The sequence below is a fragment of the Pyricularia grisea genome, assembly GCF_004355905.1.
Source record: "Pyricularia grisea strain NI907 chromosome Unknown Pyricularia_grisea_NI907_Scaffold_1, whole genome shotgun sequence".
NCBI classification, from domain to species: Eukaryota; Fungi; Ascomycota; class Sordariomycetes; order Magnaporthales; family Pyriculariaceae; genus Pyricularia; species Pyricularia grisea.
The window spans coordinates 1,625,582-1,644,606 of record NW_022156716.1 but is presented as its reverse complement, the minus strand read 5'-3'; the positions used below and the strand labels follow the sequence as shown (position 1 = coordinate 1,644,606).

The following is a 19,025-nucleotide window of genomic DNA, read 5'->3' as shown; positions in this document are numbered from 1 at the left end:
AACGGGATTCGCTGCCCCCTCAACATGGTGAACGTGTGTTCATTTGGAGGTACCAGGAACTACCAATATTGTTGCTGTTCGAGAAAGCGCGACACGAAAGATGGTGCCTCCTGTGCGAGGTGGCGCGCGCTCAATTCGCGCTAAGAAGCTAAGCGTTTTCACGCGCGACACACACTACCCCATAATCCCGTTGACCCGCGCTTTTCAATCCAACCTCCGCACAAGCAGCCAATCCCATTTCCCTATCGCTTTTCCCTTCCCCCCTTTTTTCGTCTTTCTGATCAAAAATCATCTCAAAGATTCAGGTAAACGGCAGCAAAAGAGATGAAAGCAGGCAGACCCTGGATCATAAAGATCTTCTTGCTGCTGCTGTAGCCACCGTAGGACCCGGCGACGCACACGCAGCCGACGAAGAAGAGGCGCAGCTGCCTGGCGAACTCGGGGTTGGGGTGCACGGCGGCCCAGGCCAGGCCGGCTCCCAGCAGGCCGTTGTAGAGACCCTGGTTGGCGGCCAGGACAGACGTCTTCTCGGCAAAGTCCTTGTTCAGTCCAAAGGCGTTCCTGCCGTTGGCTTTGACCTTGGTCCACATGAACATCTCGAGCACGGTGATGTAACCGTGGAGGGCGGCCAGGAGGCCTGTTGCGACTGCGCCGACGACGGGCATTTTGTGTTTTTCTTTGTTGTTGTTTTTTTCTTGTGGAATATATTTGGTTTGAAGTACGGAGTTGACTTTTTGGGCAATGTAAGCAATTGACAGTGTGTGTGGTGATATTGAGCTGGTAATATGATTGAGGATAAAGGAAACTGGGAATGAACTTTTTTTTCTAATTCTCTCTTGGCTGTTTGGATTTCACGATAGACTGAGTACCCCTGAGCTGAGGCGGAAAGAAACGAATGTCCGAGTCGTGACTTGTGTCGCTCTGGGGCCAAACAATAACCTTATTGACGGTCGATTTGATTCAAGCAGAACCAAGTCGATGCAATACAAACTATATTGTGAGAGGCAGGGTCTCTCGATCAAAGTTCTCTTCCTCGCAGTTATTCATATTATCTTGATTCAGGCTCCTGCATTCCAACCGCAGTTGCACATTTCTGTGCCTACTCTTGACTTCTCCAGATTCTGGTGGTGGATTTTGCAAAGATACTCCACGGCCGTATCAATCAAGGGGGTTACTTTCTGGCCTTTTCAGCCCAAGATACCCCACACAAGCTTATGCCGCGGTAATTAGGAGTACGGAATGCTACCGCTCACCGGTTTCATGTGCGGCTGGCTACTCTTTGCTGTTATAGATGTGATAGTACCTAGACTTACAACAACCCTTCCTCCAATTCCTTTAACCATTGTTCTGCGGTCTTTGACTTCCTATGAATCCGACCATCCAATTCTGTCAGTAGCTATCTATTGGTAAACTTTCGACGATTTACTACTGTGGCATTTGTCCAGTCTCTCTCGCTTAATCTAGCCGCCACTTATTGGGTAGGACCCTGACCAGCTGTCCATCCGCCATAGAACTTTATCAATCTTTTGAACCTTGGCGCAGTACTTTGTAATATATACCAGGGGTAAATGGTGTAGATCTTGTCGGCATGAGCATCCAGCATTGTAACGAGTAGTACTGTCCTGTTTCTTGCCGACCGTTTCTCACGGTTATTCTTGAACCCGGTGCTGTATCTTTTGGGCACGGTGGGAAGCTCTGTTTTTGGGTTCGACATGTGCAAGCGCAGTTAGAGTTGTCAAGCATATACCCTGGTTTGTTCTAAGTCTATAGTCTTCCGGTATACCTCAGTTTCGATAGCACCTCTTGTTGTTTCGTGTACCACGCCCTGGCGTACACTTGACCGTCGTAGGTTGATGTTTGCATCCCTCTAGATTCCTGGTCCTCCGCAGTATCTTATGTCCTCTGACCTTGTGATCCTGCTTCACGGATAATCATGCAGGCTTTTTGTCATCTACCTTGGATATCTGTCGTATATTCTTATTACCCATACATGCTAGCCGCGCTCTGTTGTCGGTATATGGGGAATATTCTCCAGTAAAGTGCTTTCCCGTCATTTATTTTTGTAGCTCCAGCTCACTTTTGGATTGTGACTGGTCATCCACTGCCATATGTAATTTTTATGTCATTTGGGTTCTGTGGTTTTACATTTTAGTTCAATGCTGAAAGGTGTGATGACAGATTTACAGTAATATTTGCATATGGAAGAGTTAAATATATGAAAATTACCAGCTCGTCTAATAAGTCATATGAGCTACTGAAAGCTACACCAATAGAAGGATAGGCTGCCATAGAGCATGTACCAGAAATTTTACGCCGCAACTACGGTGCTACGTCGAGATATCGCAGTCGACGTCGTCGTCTTGTAAGTAGAATCCCAATATCAAACCCAAGCAATGATGCCAGGGACCCACTTCCCAGCCGGGCCGGATCGGTCTGGTAAAAGCCAGGGCCAGTAAGCTTGGTTGACGACAGAATGGCCCGTGCACGCACTGCGACCAACCACAAGCCGGGCTTTTGACATTTGCGGTCCCAGACTAGCGTGCGGCAAACCAACCTCACAGCGTGCCAGAGAGAGCTTCAATTCCAATTGACATTGAGCTCCCCCCAAAAGCCCACCAGCACAGCGACAACGAGCCATTGGCGGCCGACACAGCAATCAACGGGCACAGAACCGAGCCCGTAAAAATCCAGCCGAGTCAGATCGATCATAAATAGCACCGCCGTCGTGAGAGACGAGCACCGAAAAAAAAAAAAAAAATACACACACACACAGAACAGCATCGCGACCCGACCGACGCGGTCATCGCCGACGCCATGTCTTCCACCAGCAAAGCTGCGATGTACGTGCCCATCTACAGCCAAAGCTTCAAATAAAAAGAGGGCGACGATTCGTTTACTGACCAGCCTCGCCGATGCAGCTCGCTCTACCGCCGGTCCCTGAAGCTGTCTCTGGACTGGGCCGTCCACCGTCACCTGTGGCGGGGCCAGGCTCTTTACATCCGTTCGTTGTTTGAGGCCAACAAGAACTTGACCGAGCCGAAGCAAATACGAGTACGTTGTGGGAATATAGGGAGGATGACCGGATCGATCGGGGACGTGGTCTTTTGAGGGGGTTGGACAGGGAATATCTCGGAAGAGAAAGAGAGGCGAGACGGAATGGCTAACGAGCGAAAAAACAAAACCTGCAGGCACTGCTCAGGGAGACGGAAAAGCTCCTTGAGACGTGGAAGCACCCCGACCCCTACTGCCACCCTACGGCTCCAGGAGGTATGTCGCCAGAGAGGCTGCCCCTGCAAATGGAGGAATGGTGGATGCGCACCTTCACGTATGGACGAATTGCTGACGATATGTGCCGCAAAAAAACAGGCTCCAAATATGAGAGGAACCTCGCTCCCCCAAGAATTGACCGTAAGTTCACCCCTGTCCCACAGCGCTGCCATCGCAGAGAAACACTACTGGCTTGGAGGGCCTGACTGACCACCTCACAGCCCCCCCGCCATTGAAGTTTTAAGGTGTGTGTTGATATAACGGTTAGAAGGGGTTGCAAACATGGATATTTGTAAATAAGCCTCGGTGGTGATCAAATAGAGGGTGATATCAGACTGCATTAGCCTGGGTGGGACGTCGTGAATGTGCATATGTTCGTTTTGACCTCGACGTTGATACTAGTGCCGTTTCGAATCATGTAGCATGTTGACTATTGTCCATGGAAAACTGAGTATCTGATCAGGACCAGACAACATACTCGGGGCCATTCAGAATAACGTACGCATCGACACAGAAGATAACACCCAATGAAACCGAAGATACCAACACAAATAACACAAGAGGACCACATTGCACCAAGTCGCGAATCAATGGAACCGGAATATTAAAGTAAAATGCCAAACGGCGACTGTGGATATTGTTCAGAAAGTGCTCTCAATCGTGACCATTTGCCGTGGGGAATTAATGTACAACCCAAAACGCAATAAAAAGAACGCAACCCATAAAACCCGAGAATCCGTGACCCCAATGTCATGACACCCAAACAAAGAACCGAAAAGCAAAAACCCAAACACGCTCACATCTCTTGGCTTGCGTTCTTGCCACCAGCGGTCTTTCCGGTCTTCTTGGGCAGCAGGTCTGAGATGAATAGTTAGCATCATGTTGTATAGAGTAAAAATGCGATGCCACATGGCAAGAAGTCGAAACTTACTCTGGTGAATGTTGGGCAGGACACCACCTTGGGCGATGGTAACGTGGCCCAAAAGCTTGTTCAACTCCTCATCGTTCCTGATGGCGAGTTGCAAGTGACGGGGGATGATACGGGTCTTCTTGTTGTCACGGGCGGCGTTGCCAGCCAACTCGAGAATCTCAGCAGCGAGGTACTCAAGGACGGCAGCCAGGTAGACGGGAGCACCAGCACCGACACGCTGGGCGTAGTTGCCCTTGCGGAGCAGACGGTGGACACGACCGACGGGGAAAGCGAGACCAGCCTTGGACGAACGGCTAAATGAAGGTTAAGATGGTTAGCGCCCGAAGCCGAAAAGAACGACGAAGCGCGTCTGATACGCCCGGGTTTCAAACTATAGACGCGTCTATGATTGAAGACTCGAAAGCGAAAGCAGATCGAAAGCGTCAAATGAGATCCGAATCAGGATGCGACTCACGATTGCGCGTTCTTGGAACCGCTGGCCTTGCCGCCGGACTTGCCGCCTCCAGTCATTTTGAATGTAGGTTTTGGGGTGAAAAAAGTTTCTAAAAAAGTTGTATTGTATGCGTCTGAAGACGATGAGAGACTTGAGATGCTGGAATTGCGTCTGTAATGGGCGTTGTTTTGGTTGTAATGATGAATGAGATGGAAGAGCGAGATAGACGGCAGTGGGGGAGCTTGTAGGTTAAGTACTTTTCGCGCGTCAGAGGCAAATCACGGAATCACTGGCAGAAAGCGAGCTAAGCCCAAAGCGGACAGTACATTGGGTTGCGGAGTGGGCCCACAGGCAGGTTGCGCGGTCCAACAGGAAAATGCAGGGCGGACGCCCCACATGAATGTACGTACCCTTTTTTTTTGCACGCTCAGATCAAAATGCACACAATTCCTGCGGCAGCCACAGCTTTCGCCAAGCCGACGCGTCTCTTATCATACCTCTGCCTCCTCCCTTCCCCTTCTTCCTCTCCCTGTTCCATCCCCTTTGCTCTTTTTCTCACCCGGACCAACTTTTTTGGTCTGTTTTATTTTTCTCATTTCGACTTTTCGGAATTGACCCTGGCGCCTGCACCCTTGGCATGGGTGTGGCTCCTTTGGACCCGCGACACATTTTTTTCGTGTTTTGATTTTACTGATTTGACTTTCCAAACTGTTCGCGCCGTCCAGTCCGTCCCGACTTTGCCAGCTCTCAATCACTCTCATGTCTCAACAAAGTTGGGTATCGACGCACACTCTCGATTCTATCGCTTTTATGTCAATGAGGTTTTATTGATGAAATTTTGGATTAATTTTGTCATTTCTCTCATTTGGGCTCGAAAGATCGAGAGCGACGTTGGGACATAGTGGTATTTTTGTTGGGGAACAGAGGAGAGCTGGAACTCGTGGGCTGTGGGAAATAGGGCTTGGGTCATGTTTTGGGGTGCGAGCCCCGATTGGAAGTCGCACATGGAAGACAATCGACCTTGGTTTCTCGTCTTGTCGCTCTGTTCAGAGCAGACAGTGTTTTCGACGACAGAAGACGGAGATTGCAAGCCCATTTTTGCTTATTGAGGCGCTTGGTCTTGGGATTCCGTTCGGTCTCGTCTCACTTTTTGTCTGTCGCTTGGGTCTAGGAGTACGCTTCAAGGTTCAAGTGGTCTTGAAGCATCTCAAAGTGCATCCATCTATGGTCTAATAATTTCTTTTTTGATTTTTGATTTTCATTTTTTATATTGAACTCATACTGTTATATGCAGTATAGATACAAAATATTGGTTAAATGTAGCATATAGTACCAAAACACCAAAAATATATATCACCAAATTTCATCAAGAACCCCATATGACCTTGGTAGATCAAAGTTCAGCCTTAAACGCAAATAAATCATGCCCGAACCCCACGGGGAACCGGCAGTCGTAGATTCGGGGATCTTGGATGTCAGAATCGGGCCCGACAAGAGGGTCTGGACGCAGCGAGCCGTTGACCGAACGGTGAGCCCTTAACGGACACTACAGTGCCCAGGCGGGAGCGCGCGAGCCTGAGCTGGACGATGCGGACCGGACAGACGCGTCTGCGCAGTCGCGTGGGGACGTTGACAGTTTCACACGCATGTATACACTGACGGTTGGCTAGTTGATGGCAGTTGGCTGCAAATGCGCTGACGCAATTCTTGCCGTGTAACCCTGAGAGTTTATTCTATTGCTTGTGTGCGTCTACGTCTCTTGGAAATAATATCATGCCCCTACGTTTCTAACTCAATTTGCTTAAATTCTGCAGTACCTACCTCAAATTTGGTGGTTGTCAGGTTCAAGTCTGCGAATTGCGCCGTGAGGCTGGTTTGGCAAACATTCGCGTCCAAGGTGATTTGAGACGTGATGGGAACAAGGGTGGCTATTCACAGACGCGTCGACGATAATGAGATGGATGGGCGGAGCATGGTTTATCTTTCCATTTCCCAGCCAGCAGTCGCAATTTGTTGCATTTTGTTCCATTTTCTCCAGGGCAGTTGCGCCAATGGGAAGCTCAGAAGCCCCTGCTTGTGTGGGTCAACGGGATGACGCCTAGCGAAATCAAAAAGAATAGTTTTGGTAAAAATGGGGTGTTGAGACCATGAGCTGCTTGACGGTTGTGGACGCACGGGCCAGCCACGACCACTTATTTTTTTTCGCCGCAAGCGCGTTTCCTTGCTGCGGGCCCCAAATCCAATCCGTGGCTGGGCGCTTTTTGGCAAGGCCCCCGGCACATACAAACTCAAGTGGTGTGGTCCCCGCCCCAGATCAGTAAGAGCGATTGCAGGCGTCGCGTCAAACTACAAAAGGTCAACGGGTCCCCCAAACCTTGACTTTTATCACCACTCATCTCCATCTCCCACTCGACAACCCAACCCACAGCAGCATCAATCAAACCAAGGCTCTTTCAGCTTCTTTTCAGAGCATCATCAATTTTCGACTTTTTTCAACCCAAACCTCAAAAAAAAAATCATTCAAAATGCCCCCCAAGGCCGCTGACAAGAAGCCCGCCGCCAAGGCCCCGGCTGTTGCCTCCAAGGCTCCCGAGAAGAAGGATGCCGGCAAGAAGACTGCCGCCTCTGGCGACAAGAAGAAGAGGACCAAGACCCGCAAGGAGACTTACTCTTCATACATCTACAAGGGTGAGTTTTCCAAATTCAGAGCGCGTCCTCCGGATGCAATCACGCGACATTTAAAGCTTCTATTCCATTGCGCAACATACTGACGTGTTTTTCAATCACAGTCCTCAAGCAGGTCCACCCCGACACTGGTATCTCCAACCGTGCCATGTCCATCCTGAACTCTTTCGTCAACGGTATGCTTTCATCTCCGGGGTCGCGCGCTCTCGGTGTTCATCAAGCTCCTTAAGAACGCGTCTAACTCCCATTCTTTTCCACACAGACATCTTCGAGCGTGTTGCCACCGAGGCCTCCAAGCTTGCTGCTTACAACAAGAAGTCCACCATCTCATCTCGTGAGATCCAGACCTCGGTCAGGCTTATCCTGCCCGGTGAGCTTGCCAAGCACGCCGTGTCTGAGGGTACCAAGGCCGTTACCAAGTACTCTTCAAGCACCAAATAAATCAAGCGCGTGTCTTTTGGTTTTCTGTTTAGCTCTTTTTCCTTCATCCTTTTGGGCATGGGTATTTTTCTTTTGACATGGGAGTCATGATGGGTTGGTAAGCGGGTTAGCCCACCTCGTTTGCCTCCTAATGCTTTTACGGTACTGGTTGCGTCTGTTTTTATTGGGGATCACTTTTTCAGGTCACGGGGTTTCGCGGCTGTACAATACCTTGAGACTTGGGGATTAGGGAGAATAAATCCTGAACACATGACATCTAATCATTCTATTCATTTCCATGGTCTCCTTTTGTGATCTTTATCTCTGCTTCTATGAAACAACGTGACAGAATCGAGTCAATTATTCGGACTCTTGATTGTCCCTGTTGTTACTCTGCTTTCAACACAAAATCTTGCCCAACAATCCGTTCAAGTACATTGTGACCAAACGAGATGTTCTTAGCCAAGGCCGGCCTTGGAAGTCTTGACGACGTGCGCAACAGGCTCCAGGATGCCTTTGTTGTCCAGCGCACCAAGCCCCATACCCTTGGACCAACCCATCTTCTCCAGCATGGTGCGGCCCTTGTTGGTCTCGCCAAGCTCTGGAGCAGACCCTCCAACAACCTCGCCGTCCCTGTATCTGATCGAGGCGTGAGCACCGCCGCCCCGATTGCCACCCCCTCCCCTTGACTGCTTGTCCAGTCTTGGAAAGTGCCTCCGATGTATCCGCGCAAAAGCCTTGTCCATGACTTCGATACTGTAGAGCGAAGTGGTCTTGGTCCGGTGCAGGACTGGCCGTCGCTGATCGCCCTTGCCCGTAGATTTCGACTTTACCCCTAGCTTCATGGCGATCTCGTGTACTACCTTGCGGGCAGATGCGTCCATAGGGGGTAAGGTGAGTCTGGGTGTGGTTTGCAAGTCAGTTGTGATCCACCACAAAGTTGAATGGCTTGTTGGTGACGCAAAGTAGGGAAAAACATACACTTGGTCCAGGGTCAGGAGGAACCTGGTGAACTCTTCTCTGAGCTCTGTTATGTTGATACCGTCCACAAACTTGACCCTTGGATCGTTTGGATTGGGGTTTTTGCCGAGAAGTCCCTTGGCACGCAGCTCTTCGCGTTCACGCTTCCTCTCCTTCTTCTTGAGTCGGTCCTTTTCGTACGTAGCGTCCATGATCGCTTGAAGTTCAGCGTCCTCGTTGGTCAGTTTGAGTGCGCCATGCTTGCCCTTGGGTTTCTTGCGCAGTGAATTCATGTGATCCCAGTCCATAAGGTCAAGATCATCAAATGCGTCGGCAACAGTCTTGGCGCTGTCGGTTTGATGAGAGGCTGATGCTTTCTGTTTTGAGCTGCGAGCCTTGTTGCGGCGAGGACGGCGGGCAGGTGCGTCACGTCCAGAAACCGCACCGTCAAACAGCACCAACTCTTCACCGAATAGCCCAAGCTCTTCTTGCTTCGCAAGTAACCTGGCAAGCTCAGCATCGTCAATATCGGCTGCCATATCTTCTTCGGCGGACCTTGGGTCATCCATGGGAGATTCCCCATCTCCAATCTCGTCATCATCCGAGTCGCTCAAATCGTCGCTGTCAGAGTCGGCACCGATGACCACATCACCATCGCTTCCACCAATGTCTCGAGATGCGAATTTCCGGTGGTGTGCAATCAAGTCATCCAGCCCGTCCATATTTTCCATGTAGTCGGCCAGTGCTGCGTCTTCATCGTCTTCGTTATCTCCCTCGAAATCTGACGCATCCGCTTTCCGTGACGGAGAGTGTGGCGAGTTCTGATTGGTGAGCGACTGATCGCTGGGCAGTGGTGCCGGCGCAACTGTTACTTTCTCTACAGTTGCTGAGACATGTAGCCTCTCAGACTGTGTTTTGACAAGCAGCTCAATGTCCTTGCGTGATTCTTGAACACGGCTCTGAGATGGTACTGGGGGCTTGCGAGGTGCTGCTCGCCCCTTAAACAGAACGACTTCATGACTTGAGTCCGTATCATCTGCCGCTGGGTCATCGTCCTCCTTGAACTCGATCTTGACGGGCTTCTTGGGCTCCTTCCGCAGAGTTTTGTCGCCCACAGTGTCGAGCATGAACAGGGTATCACCATGGGTAATGTCAAAGGTACCTGGTTTGACCGAGCTGGATGCATGTGCCCTTACCGGACTCGAAGCTGGCTTTATGTCTTCGTCTTGCACGGATGGAGTAGGAATTTGCGTGTCAGTTTGTAGTGAAGGGGCAGAGTTCAACTTGTCCTGAGATTTGGACGGCGTAGATGAGGTTTCCGCCGGAGATACATCTGCTTTCTCATTCTCATTTCCGGTCTTGTCATCGACCTGGAACTCCTTTAGGGGCTCGATCAGACCAGCACTGATGAAAGTTACGGGGCGATATCGAAGCCGCTCGTCAGAATTCCATTTCAGATGATCGCGGGCGGTATTTCTAGCCTCGTCCCGCATTGAAAAGTCTATCGAATGTGTTAGTGATGAGATTCTCGCTGCCTGGCTGCAGCAGGTCTTGTGGTGTGTTTGGTGGCGTACCTTTCATTGCTCCGGCAAGAAATGAGTCCATGGCCTGGGCTGATGCATTGTATGGCGCTCTTCCGCCTGCCCCGGGGTGTCTCCCACCACGGCCACGGCCTCTGCCACGTCCAGCTCTACTCGGCGCCATCTCTGGCAGTAGAGCTGTGTGGTGATATAAATCTGGGTGTTGGTTGTGATGGTAACGTTATGGCAGTGAATAAATTTTGATTTAATAAGAGCGTTTAAAAAGCCACAATAACTTGAAATGAAACAGAATTGGTTTTAGAACAATCAAGAACGCAGTCAGACATCTCACTCAAGTAATATGTCAAACTTCAGCCCAGACGCCTGCCTGGGCTTCTCAAGGCGACAAAACAAACAAACGATGTGAGGTGTGTGAGTGAGCACATTACATGAAGTGCTCCTGCATTTACTGGCGTTTTCCTTCATCGGCCTTGACGTCTTCCATAAAGGGTCTGAGTATAGGTGGCTCACACTGTGTCATACCAAGTCTTATCGGAAGCTTATCGAACGAGCCCCACATACTTCCGCCCCTCCAGGAAGTCACGGTCGCTATTACCAAGAGTACTTCCGCAATGGGGGAGCAACCGACCCTTTCCGCCTAAAGTAATGATGGGGAGCTCGCTGACCCACACCCCACAATCGTCTCCTGTGTAGTGCGTCACAAGGACGCCGTTGTAGCGTCCCACATGTCCAGGCTATCCCTTGGTGCCGCGGTGTTCATGATCCATTCATTATCGCCATTACACTCGCCATCTACCACCGGACCTATGGAACTGCGCGACCTCACAACAGCTTCTTGAGACTCACTTCGACTTTGTCGGAACAGTTGCTTGAGTTCCTAGGTTTCTTATCAATTCTGGCTGCCCTAACCTACCCTTTCTGAGAGAGTGAGGTTGGGTTCGGCTCAAAGCTGTGTGTACGCCGCTTGCTTACACGCGGTCCCAACTTGCCTCAATCAACAAACTCAAATTACAGACAACAACAGCCACTAAACCTAGAGGCACACATACACACACACACCCACACCCACACACAATAGCACTACTGCCACAACCAAAGACAAGAAAATACGGACCACTGCCCACCCACGAATAACAAGACAGTTACTCCGTACAAAAGCCCATCGGAATCGAACTACATCAACCCTGCTCAGTACAATACTGGCAGGTAAACAATTGCTCATCCATAGAGGTCAAGGTCAACAAACCAAACGGCAGTCATGGAGTCGGCAGTGGCTGGTGCAGCGGACATCGGCCGGTACGGCCGCCGAATTGTTAGGATGATCTGGGATCCGGAGCCTACCAACGATCCTATCGCGAACCGACCCGCCTGGTGTTTAGGTTACGAATACACTTTGGAGACAAACACTACTCCAAAGGCCAAGGGAGAGGATGGCAAACCATCAACCGCGACGAGTAGCGACCACCAGCCTAACCCTGCTCAGGCCAATAAGGTGCCTCCCATGTCGTCTGCCCATCTACCTACAGATGCCGCCACCACAGCACTCCCCGGAAATACAACACCACCTACACCGGAGGCTGCGCTGGAGGAGCCCTCCAAAATCCCATCACAACCGACTGCAATCGACACCCCACCGGACTCTGTCGACAGCAGTTTCGACTCGTCCATGGCATACGACGACGTTCCGGATGACGGAGGCTGGCCACCTGCGTTCCTCAACGACTTTGAGTCGCGGATATGGATGACTTACAGGTCCGGATTCGAACCTATTCCTAGGTCCACGGACCCGACCGCTTCTGCGAGGATGTCCTTTGCAATGCGCCTTAAGACCATGGCCGACCAGCAGGCCGGCTTCACAACGGATAGCGGATGGGGATGTATGATCAGGACTGGCCAGAGCCTGTTGGCCAATTCCCTGCTTACTTGCCGTCTCGGTCGTAGTAAGTTTCATACAGATCTCACTTGATTATGTTTCCGGGGAGGAGCCCCAGCGAAGTTTTGCTAATTAACCATGGGGACAATAGGCTGGCGGCGCGGTCAGGCACCTGAGGAGGAGCGAAAGCTTCTTTCTCTGTTTGCAGACGATCCCAGAGCCCCCTACTCAATACACAAGTTCGTCGCACACGGTGCAGCCAAGTGCGGCAAGTACCCGGGGGAATGGTTCGGGCCATCAGCAACGGCCCGATGTATACAGTAAGTGCATTGATGGAGGGACTGGGACGGACCACAGATCTAACAAAACTATTTAACTCAGTGCTCTTGCCAATGCAACCGAGGAGTCTTTTCGAGTTTACTCGACCGGCGATCTTCCGGACGTGTACGAGGATAGCTTCATGGAAGTTGCCAAGCCAGACGGAAAGACATTCCACCCAACGTTAATACTCATCAGCACGAGACTGGGCATAGATAAGATCAACCAGGTCTATTGGGAATCGTTGACAGCTACTCTGCAGCTACCTCAATCAGTTGGAATTGCTGGGTGAGTAATGTACCACACAAATCCAACGATGCTACAAGCTAACCAGTTCAACAAGCGGTCGTCCTTCATCATCACATTACTTTGTGGGAGCGCAAAGGTCAGACGAGGACCAGGGCTCGTTCCTATTCTATCTAGATCCGCACCACACACGCCCAGCGCTTCCCTTCCACGAAGACCCACAGCTTTACACCACCTCGGATGTAGACTCGTGTCACACTAGGCGACTGAGACGACTTCACATTCGTGAGATGGACCCCAGCATGTTGATAGGGTTCTTGATCCAGGGCGAGGAGGACTGGCATGCGTGGAAGAGCTCCGTCAAGCATGTCCAGGGCAAGTCCATCATTACAGTTTCGGACCATGACCCTTCAAAGGGCTCGGCTTCTGGACGGCCATCGGCCATTGATGAGGTTGAGACTCTGAGTGATGATGATTGCGATACTGTTTTGGATGGATAGACCTGCCAGTACCAAATTTTCTTGGATTCGTCTTTGGCGTTTGTATAGCATCTGTTTGGCGTTTTGCTGGGTTTAACTCGATACACAGTTCGGTAGACAACGTACAGTTCTGTGAAGGAGGAATGACTTATACATAGGTGTGTACGTGGTAGGTATAAACGACGCACTTACCGACCATTGCGGCCCATATGTCTGTGTCCGGCAACAGGTCTTGCGGAATATGATATTCCACTGTTGTGAAAGACACGACAGTAGCAAAATTAAGGGATTGGGTTGCTTGACTTTTGCCCGCCAAGCTGCAGATAGCAGCATGATGATACACAAGTATAGCTATGTTGAAGATCTGCAACGGCCTCAAAGGACCATCGGTGTGTTTCACCTCTTGGACTTTTTGCCCTTGCTATGCTTCGGTGCCGAGTGCTCTTCTTCTATATGAGCAAACATCTTGGTCCTAGAGGGAAAAGTCGCTCTGCATATGTTGCACGCATGCTGATACCCAGGAATTGTTAAAGCGGAAGACCCCTAGGAGGTTCTAGAGGCATGGTTCAGTGAACCGGAATACCACTTACAGATGCTCCTTGCTCTTCCAGGGCTGCTTGTCGAGCTGCCTTCTTTTCCCTCTTTTGCCTAGCTTTGCCCACTTTCTTCGCACCCGGGGTGTCATCAAGGGTGAGTTGTTCGACAGCGCTCGTGGCCTCTACATCATCAACTTTGTTGGCGTTGAGCGGGGCTTTTGACCCTCCAGCAGCTCCTGTGATTCGGTTCTCGACCTCGTCCCTCGAAGCATACTCGTCGTCCAGAGAATCTGCCTGGGATGAACTCTCATCAGACCCCTCTCTGCTCGGCTTTGCAGTCGTTTCTGGTGCGTCTTTGCTGCCCTGGGTAGTTTGACTTGACGGGTCGCCCTTCTTTGCCGACTCCCCAAGATCCTTCCCCGGGGCCGGCACGAAATTGGCGCCCGAAGCAGCAGGGACCTCGGCAGCAGTATCATCCTCATCGAGGTCGAGGTCGAGGTTCTCCCTCTTCATCTGCCGACGCAGCTGCTGGACGGCCTTTTGGTGCTTCTTGCTCTTCTCGTGGGCCTCGAACTGCTTCTCGCTCTTGAAGGTCTTTGCGCACACGACGCACTCAATCTCCTCGACCTCGGATTCGTCCTCCGAGTCGGAGAACTCACCCTCGTGCGGGTCGGCCTCGTTCTCGTTGCGCGCCTGGGCCCAGTCGGGCAGGACGTAGGCGGCCAGCTTCTCCTGGTTGGCGGCGCGGGACCGGGCGGCCTGGGCGGCGGCCGAGTCGCGCAGGACGCGCTGGCGCTCGGCCTCGGACTGGGTGTTTGGGACGTAGCGGGGGTCGCGCTTCTTGACAAAGGCGGCGAGCGAGCGCACGGCGTCGTTGAAGTCGCGGATGCCGTCGTCGCGGCTCTTTTTGTTCTCCTTCTCCATCAGCCGGCGCACACGGCGGTCCGGCGCGTCCGAGAGCCGGTACTTGTCACGCCAGCTGAAGGACTTGCGGGTGGCGAACGAGGACCAGGCGTTGTAGAAGGGGCGGGCCACGGCGTCGTAGTCGTCGGTGGATGAGCCAAAGGGCGGGTACTCGGGCGGCTCGAGGCCGTCCCACTCGCAGGCGGCGGCCTCCTCGTCGGCCAGGTGGCCAAAGAACTCGTCGAGGATGGCGAAGAAGCCGTTGGGGCTGTCGTTCATGGGGACGTTGGAGTTGAAACGGCCCATGAGGGAGTAGATCTCTTCGGCGGTGGTGATGCGGATGTTGTTATACTGGCTCGGGGCGGCCCCATCGCCGGCGCCGGCGCCGTCCGGGTCGCCGCTGAGAATGGCATCCCGGTGTGAGTCGTACCAGGCGCGCTCCTGGGGGTCTGAGAGGATTTCGTATGCGGTCTGGACCTCGGCGAATTTCCGAGTTGCATTCTCGACGTCGTTGAAGTTTCGGTCTGGGTGTAGCTCAAGGGCCTTGCGCTTGTATGCTTTGCGGATCCTGTTACGAGATTTTAGGGAAGGGGTCAGTGATGATCGTATACCAATGAACGAATATGCAAGCCACTAAATATAGTCAAGACCCAGGGGAGTATCCATACTCATCCTCGGTCGCCGTACGCTCGATTCCCATAAGCTCATAGTAGCATGTCTTTCTCACAACCGTGTTGGCACTTTGGCCATTGGCAGATCGGTTGGAGGATTGCTCGGCCCCCATGGCGAGGGAGTTGAGCTTTTGAGAATGATGTATGGAAGCAAAGTATAATGATAATAGTTTCGAATAAGGGTAGCTAATGTAAATAGACTATGAGCTCGTATTATATAGCGACTCAATCGCGGGTTTAAGAAGGACCAAATAGTAAGACGTTTTTGAGAATGATTCACTATGATGATTTATTATGATTTATTTTTAGGGCAACATAGCAGCTCTCGGCATTTTTGTTACCCCGCCAAATTATATTTGGCGCGACGCGTTGAAAAGAGACGTAGAAAGGACCCCTCAGTTAGTTAGTAACGGGATGCTATTCCTGTCATGAAAAAGGGTTAGGGTCGATTGAAGTCAATGACGACAAAAAGACAACAGACAAAAAGACAAAAGGCAACAGTCGTAACTAGTATAAGAGCTAGACGCACGTGGCTGATGATTGCACAACTTGGTTTCGTCACAGCCTTTAATGCTTTGTTTACTATGTAAATGCCTGGCTCAGCCATTTGGAAATCGGTCCTTATGTTTTTTTTTTTTTTTTTTTTTTTTTTTGATAGGACAGTGGCGGCAAGGATTGACAGTACAATAAATACGTTTATTTACTGTAGGTCTTCCGTGATCGGAAGGCCCAGAGGGAGCTAGCAAAACGTGGCCAAGGTTGTATTTGGAGCGGTGCGGTCCACCACATGACTGTGTACAATACACAACCTTGACAATGTGTCAGGGGCCGAAGGTGGACGATGAAAAACGGCGAACCAGGAGCCGGGTTTTTGTCCACGTTGTAATACTTACCACGTAAACTACCCTCAGGTGCAAAATACAACGGTGCAATCTAGGATAGGCCTAGTCCGACTCAAGGCGTGGGCCGGATGACACCAATCTGCACAATTGAAAAGCCAAATGACTTGACTATTTGACCTACCACGTACTTTCCTCGATTCACTCCCGGGTTTAAAAAAAAAAAAAACAAAAAAAAAAAAACAGCCTTTTTTTATTCTGGGTTTTAATTTGCTCTTGCCCCTCTCCTCGTCTCCCCGTTTTCTTTGAAAATTTGGGTTGTCTGGTCAAGGGTTGCGTATATCGAAGCAGGACGTCAGCTACATGCGGCTAAATCTCCTCAAGCCAAGCCCCTGTCGCGGTTGCTTTCTTTCTATTCTTTTTCTTTTTATCTCTCTCTCTCGCTCTCCAAATAACTCGGCACTAAAACCGTGCTGTATGTACCCAACGTCGTACCCAAAGCAATCAAGTACTGTACCTGCCTATCAATCCCTTGCGCATCTCCACAACCGTTTTCTCCCCGCGCGCCACCACCACTCATTTGCTCTGGATTTTCATAATTTTTATCAATCCCTGAACGGCAGCCACACCTTCTATGGATCTAGACGTGCCTGAATTAGGCACGGCTTCAATCTCATCAGGTAATTGATCGCGTGCCTCATCTTGGCGAAAACTTCTTGGCACCATCTCTCGAATATATTTTATTATCTCCCCCCACCATATAAGCATCGAGTCGGCCCTGTCCCTGCAACAATCGTCATTGTTACACCTTTTTTTCACCTTGGCACCTGCTGGAACCTTTTTCTTCCTTCTTAATTTATCTTGATTTATATATTTCAAACCCCTCCTCTCTTCTCTTTTTTCCTACCTATGTTGGTCTCTTGAGTAGCAGGAAAATCACCAACTCAAGTCGAAGTTTGTTGCTGTCGAATCTGAACAATTCAAAGTTCTTCAGCAAAAAAATTTGTTTTCGCTCCGAAATATGGCTCTGAGTCCTCTGACTTTTTCAATCATCTGGCGAAGGGACCACAAACTCTGAGCAGACTCATTTTTAAACTGCAACTATCGAGGCGCAAAAAAAAAAAAAAAAAAAAAAAAATGAAGTTCGGACAAGAATTCAAAGAAGTTCTTTTGCGGGAAGGTTCGTCCAACTGAAAGTTAATATGATCCATTGTCTGGGATCATACTAGTTGCTGACCAGAGGCAACTCGATATACAGGATATCCTCCCAAATGGGTGGACTCCGCAATACCTTATGGGCAACTTAAAAAGTGCCTCAAAAAGGTCAGGCGGGAGCTGCATGATCTGGGCCTGGATCCAGAAATTCTGCGCCAGCTTTTGGCAGCCCATGCTACTTCCAACGGCGACCCGGTGCCACTGGCCAGCTATGAACTTGATGGGTCGACCGTTTTAAGGCCTCGCTTGACCGTGTTCGTTCACCTAGAGGATGGCGAGGCTGTCGATGCCACCCTGACCCCTGCATCCAGGAAGTTTCTGGAGAAGCTCTCGTCGGGACGAGTAACCACCTCGCCCGAACCCGAGTCTCCAGGGTCTAGCATCGCCAGCCCACGGGGGTCGAGTCCGGATCGGTCAAACTCGGTGGATTCCTCAGACTCATCGGAGAGTGACCAGACCTCCGCCACGAGCACCGACAGGGCCCCGATAACGCAGCGCGTCGAGATACCCCTAACCTTTGACGGCGAGTTCTTCGACCTTCTGCAGGCCGATGTGTCCAGCCTCGACGCCCTCCAGGAAGAGGAAGAGGCGTCCATGTCAAAGGATATCGTTCTCCTCGGCGAGGACATGACGCACCTGACCAAGCCGCACAAGTTCCACAAGTCGGACCTCTCTCGGTGGCGCGAGGTCTTTGAGCTCTACCTCGATGCGCAGGTCTTCTTTTCGACCCACGAGCGCGACCACGGGCCCAGGACTAGCGCAAAGGCACTTGAGCAGCTGGTATGGTTCCAAGGCCAGGTCCAAAATCGTGGCCTCGTTCAGCAGTTCAAGCTGCCGGCCAGCCGGGAGGCTTATACTAGGTTTCTGGATCTCAACTCGAAGTTTTTGCAAAACCTCAAGTTCCAGGAGATCAACAAAACTGCCGTGACTAAGATCCTGAAAAGTGTGTTTTTTTTCTTCTTCTGTTCTCATCTTTCCATACTTCACACTTCTCTATCTAGACCGGAATAATACTGACTCTTATGCTTCACCCCACTTCCCAGAATTCGACAAGCAGACCTGCCTCGGCGCGTCGCAGACATTCCCCCGCGTCGTGCAGTCAAAGCGATTCCTGTCCGAGAGCGTGGCCAAGGACCTCTGCGCGCAGGTGTCAAGCCAGGTGGTATCGACAGTCCCGCGAGTCGAGGACTACTCGTGCCCGATCTGCATGAGCATCGCCTGGCTGCCCGTGCGCCTGGCCTGTCGTCACATCTTTTGCGTCCGCTGCGTCGTAAAGATGCAGCGCGACCGGAAGCGGCAGTGCCCCATGTGCCGCCAAAACGTCGTCATGCAGGCCGACCTCCGCAACCTAGACCATGACCTCGCCCGCTTCATGGGCCTCTACTTTAAAAAGGAGACCAAGGAGAAGCAGGCCGCCAACGACCTGGAGCGCGGCATCGAGATGTTTGGCGACGACTACAAGCCGTCAAGCTGCGTCGTCATGTGAAACGTGGCATATAAAGAACATGAAGCCAATGATTACTAGGACGGGTTGTTAATCAATAATATGGGTGGTTTTTCTTTTTGGCAAGGGCGGCTTTTGATTTTTTTTACATTTGATTTTCTTTTCGTACGATACCCAGCAGACTTTTTTTTTTATTAACGAGAGGAACATTTTCATATTTGCTTGGTTTTGAATATATATACCCTCAAGCACTACCATGTGATC

The 19,025-nt window shown here is 50.9% G+C and overlaps 9 protein-coding genes across 9 annotated transcripts; 5 read left to right on the top strand and 4 right to left on the bottom strand.

The window, feature by feature from the left end:
* Nucleotides 1-293: 293 nt before the first annotated feature.
* On the bottom strand, nucleotides 294-665 carry PgNI_00439 (uncharacterized protein; the record flags this gene model as incomplete). The annotated part of the gene is made up of 1 exon (XM_031120519.1): nucleotides 294-665. The coding sequence occupies one exon, from the start codon at nucleotides 663-665 to the stop codon at nucleotides 294-296; it is 372 nt and encodes a 123-aa protein (XP_030986389.1).
* A 2,149-nt stretch (nucleotides 666-2,814) lies between these two features.
* PgNI_00438 (uncharacterized protein) lies at nucleotides 2,815-3,511 on the top strand (the record flags this gene model as incomplete). Its single annotated transcript, XM_031120518.1, has 5 exons — nucleotides 2,815-2,840; nucleotides 2,919-3,051; nucleotides 3,189-3,267; nucleotides 3,367-3,408; nucleotides 3,489-3,511. 5 exons carry the CDS (start codon nucleotides 2,815-2,817, stop codon nucleotides 3,509-3,511), a joined length of 303 nt encoding a protein of 100 aa, XP_030986790.1.
* Nucleotides 3,512-4,063: 552 nt separating this feature from the next.
* On the bottom strand, nucleotides 4,064-4,708 carry PgNI_00437 (uncharacterized protein; the record flags this gene model as incomplete). The annotated part of the gene is made up of 3 exons (XM_031120517.1): nucleotides 4,064-4,125; nucleotides 4,199-4,491; nucleotides 4,653-4,708. 3 exons carry the CDS (start codon nucleotides 4,706-4,708, stop codon nucleotides 4,064-4,066), a joined length of 411 nt encoding a protein of 136 aa, XP_030986776.1.
* Nucleotides 4,709-6,054: 1,346 nt separating this feature from the next.
* Nucleotides 6,055-6,301, top strand: PgNI_00436 (uncharacterized protein; the record flags this gene model as incomplete). Its single annotated transcript, XM_031120516.1, has 2 exons — nucleotides 6,055-6,159; nucleotides 6,191-6,301. 2 exons carry the CDS (start codon nucleotides 6,055-6,057, stop codon nucleotides 6,299-6,301), a joined length of 216 nt encoding a protein of 71 aa, XP_030986775.1.
* An 855-nt stretch (nucleotides 6,302-7,156) lies between these two features.
* On the top strand, nucleotides 7,157-7,757 carry PgNI_00435 (uncharacterized protein; the record flags this gene model as incomplete). Its single annotated transcript, XM_031120515.1, has 3 exons — nucleotides 7,157-7,319; nucleotides 7,421-7,492; nucleotides 7,579-7,757. The coding sequence occupies 3 exons, from the start codon at nucleotides 7,157-7,159 to the stop codon at nucleotides 7,755-7,757; spliced, it is 414 nt and encodes a 137-aa protein (XP_030988153.1).
* Nucleotides 7,758-8,194: 437 nt separating this feature from the next.
* On the bottom strand, nucleotides 8,195-10,400 carry PgNI_00434 (uncharacterized protein; the record flags this gene model as incomplete). Its single annotated transcript, XM_031120514.1, has 3 exons — nucleotides 8,195-8,636; nucleotides 8,718-10,197; nucleotides 10,271-10,400. The coding sequence occupies 3 exons, from the start codon at nucleotides 10,398-10,400 to the stop codon at nucleotides 8,195-8,197; spliced, it is 2,052 nt and encodes a 683-aa protein (XP_030986384.1).
* A 1,095-nt stretch (nucleotides 10,401-11,495) lies between these two features.
* Nucleotides 11,496-13,174, top strand: PgNI_00433 (uncharacterized protein; the record flags this gene model as incomplete). The annotated part of the gene is made up of 4 exons (XM_031120513.1): nucleotides 11,496-12,177; nucleotides 12,262-12,430; nucleotides 12,492-12,716; nucleotides 12,772-13,174. The coding sequence occupies 4 exons, from the start codon at nucleotides 11,496-11,498 to the stop codon at nucleotides 13,172-13,174; spliced, it is 1,479 nt and encodes a 492-aa protein (XP_030988147.1).
* Nucleotides 13,175-13,549: 375 nt separating this feature from the next.
* Nucleotides 13,550-15,376, bottom strand: PgNI_00432 (uncharacterized protein; the record flags this gene model as incomplete). The annotated part of the gene is made up of 3 exons (XM_031120512.1): nucleotides 13,550-13,663; nucleotides 13,744-15,160; nucleotides 15,261-15,376. 3 exons carry the CDS (start codon nucleotides 15,374-15,376, stop codon nucleotides 13,550-13,552), a joined length of 1,647 nt encoding a protein of 548 aa, XP_030988146.1.
* A 1,863-nt stretch (nucleotides 15,377-17,239) lies between these two features.
* On the top strand, nucleotides 17,240-18,803 carry PgNI_00431 (uncharacterized protein; the record flags this gene model as incomplete). Its single annotated transcript, XM_031120511.1, has 3 exons — nucleotides 17,240-17,282; nucleotides 17,361-18,260; nucleotides 18,361-18,803. 3 exons carry the CDS (start codon nucleotides 17,240-17,242, stop codon nucleotides 18,801-18,803), a joined length of 1,386 nt encoding a protein of 461 aa, XP_030986774.1.
* Nucleotides 18,804-19,025: the final 222 nt, after the last annotated feature.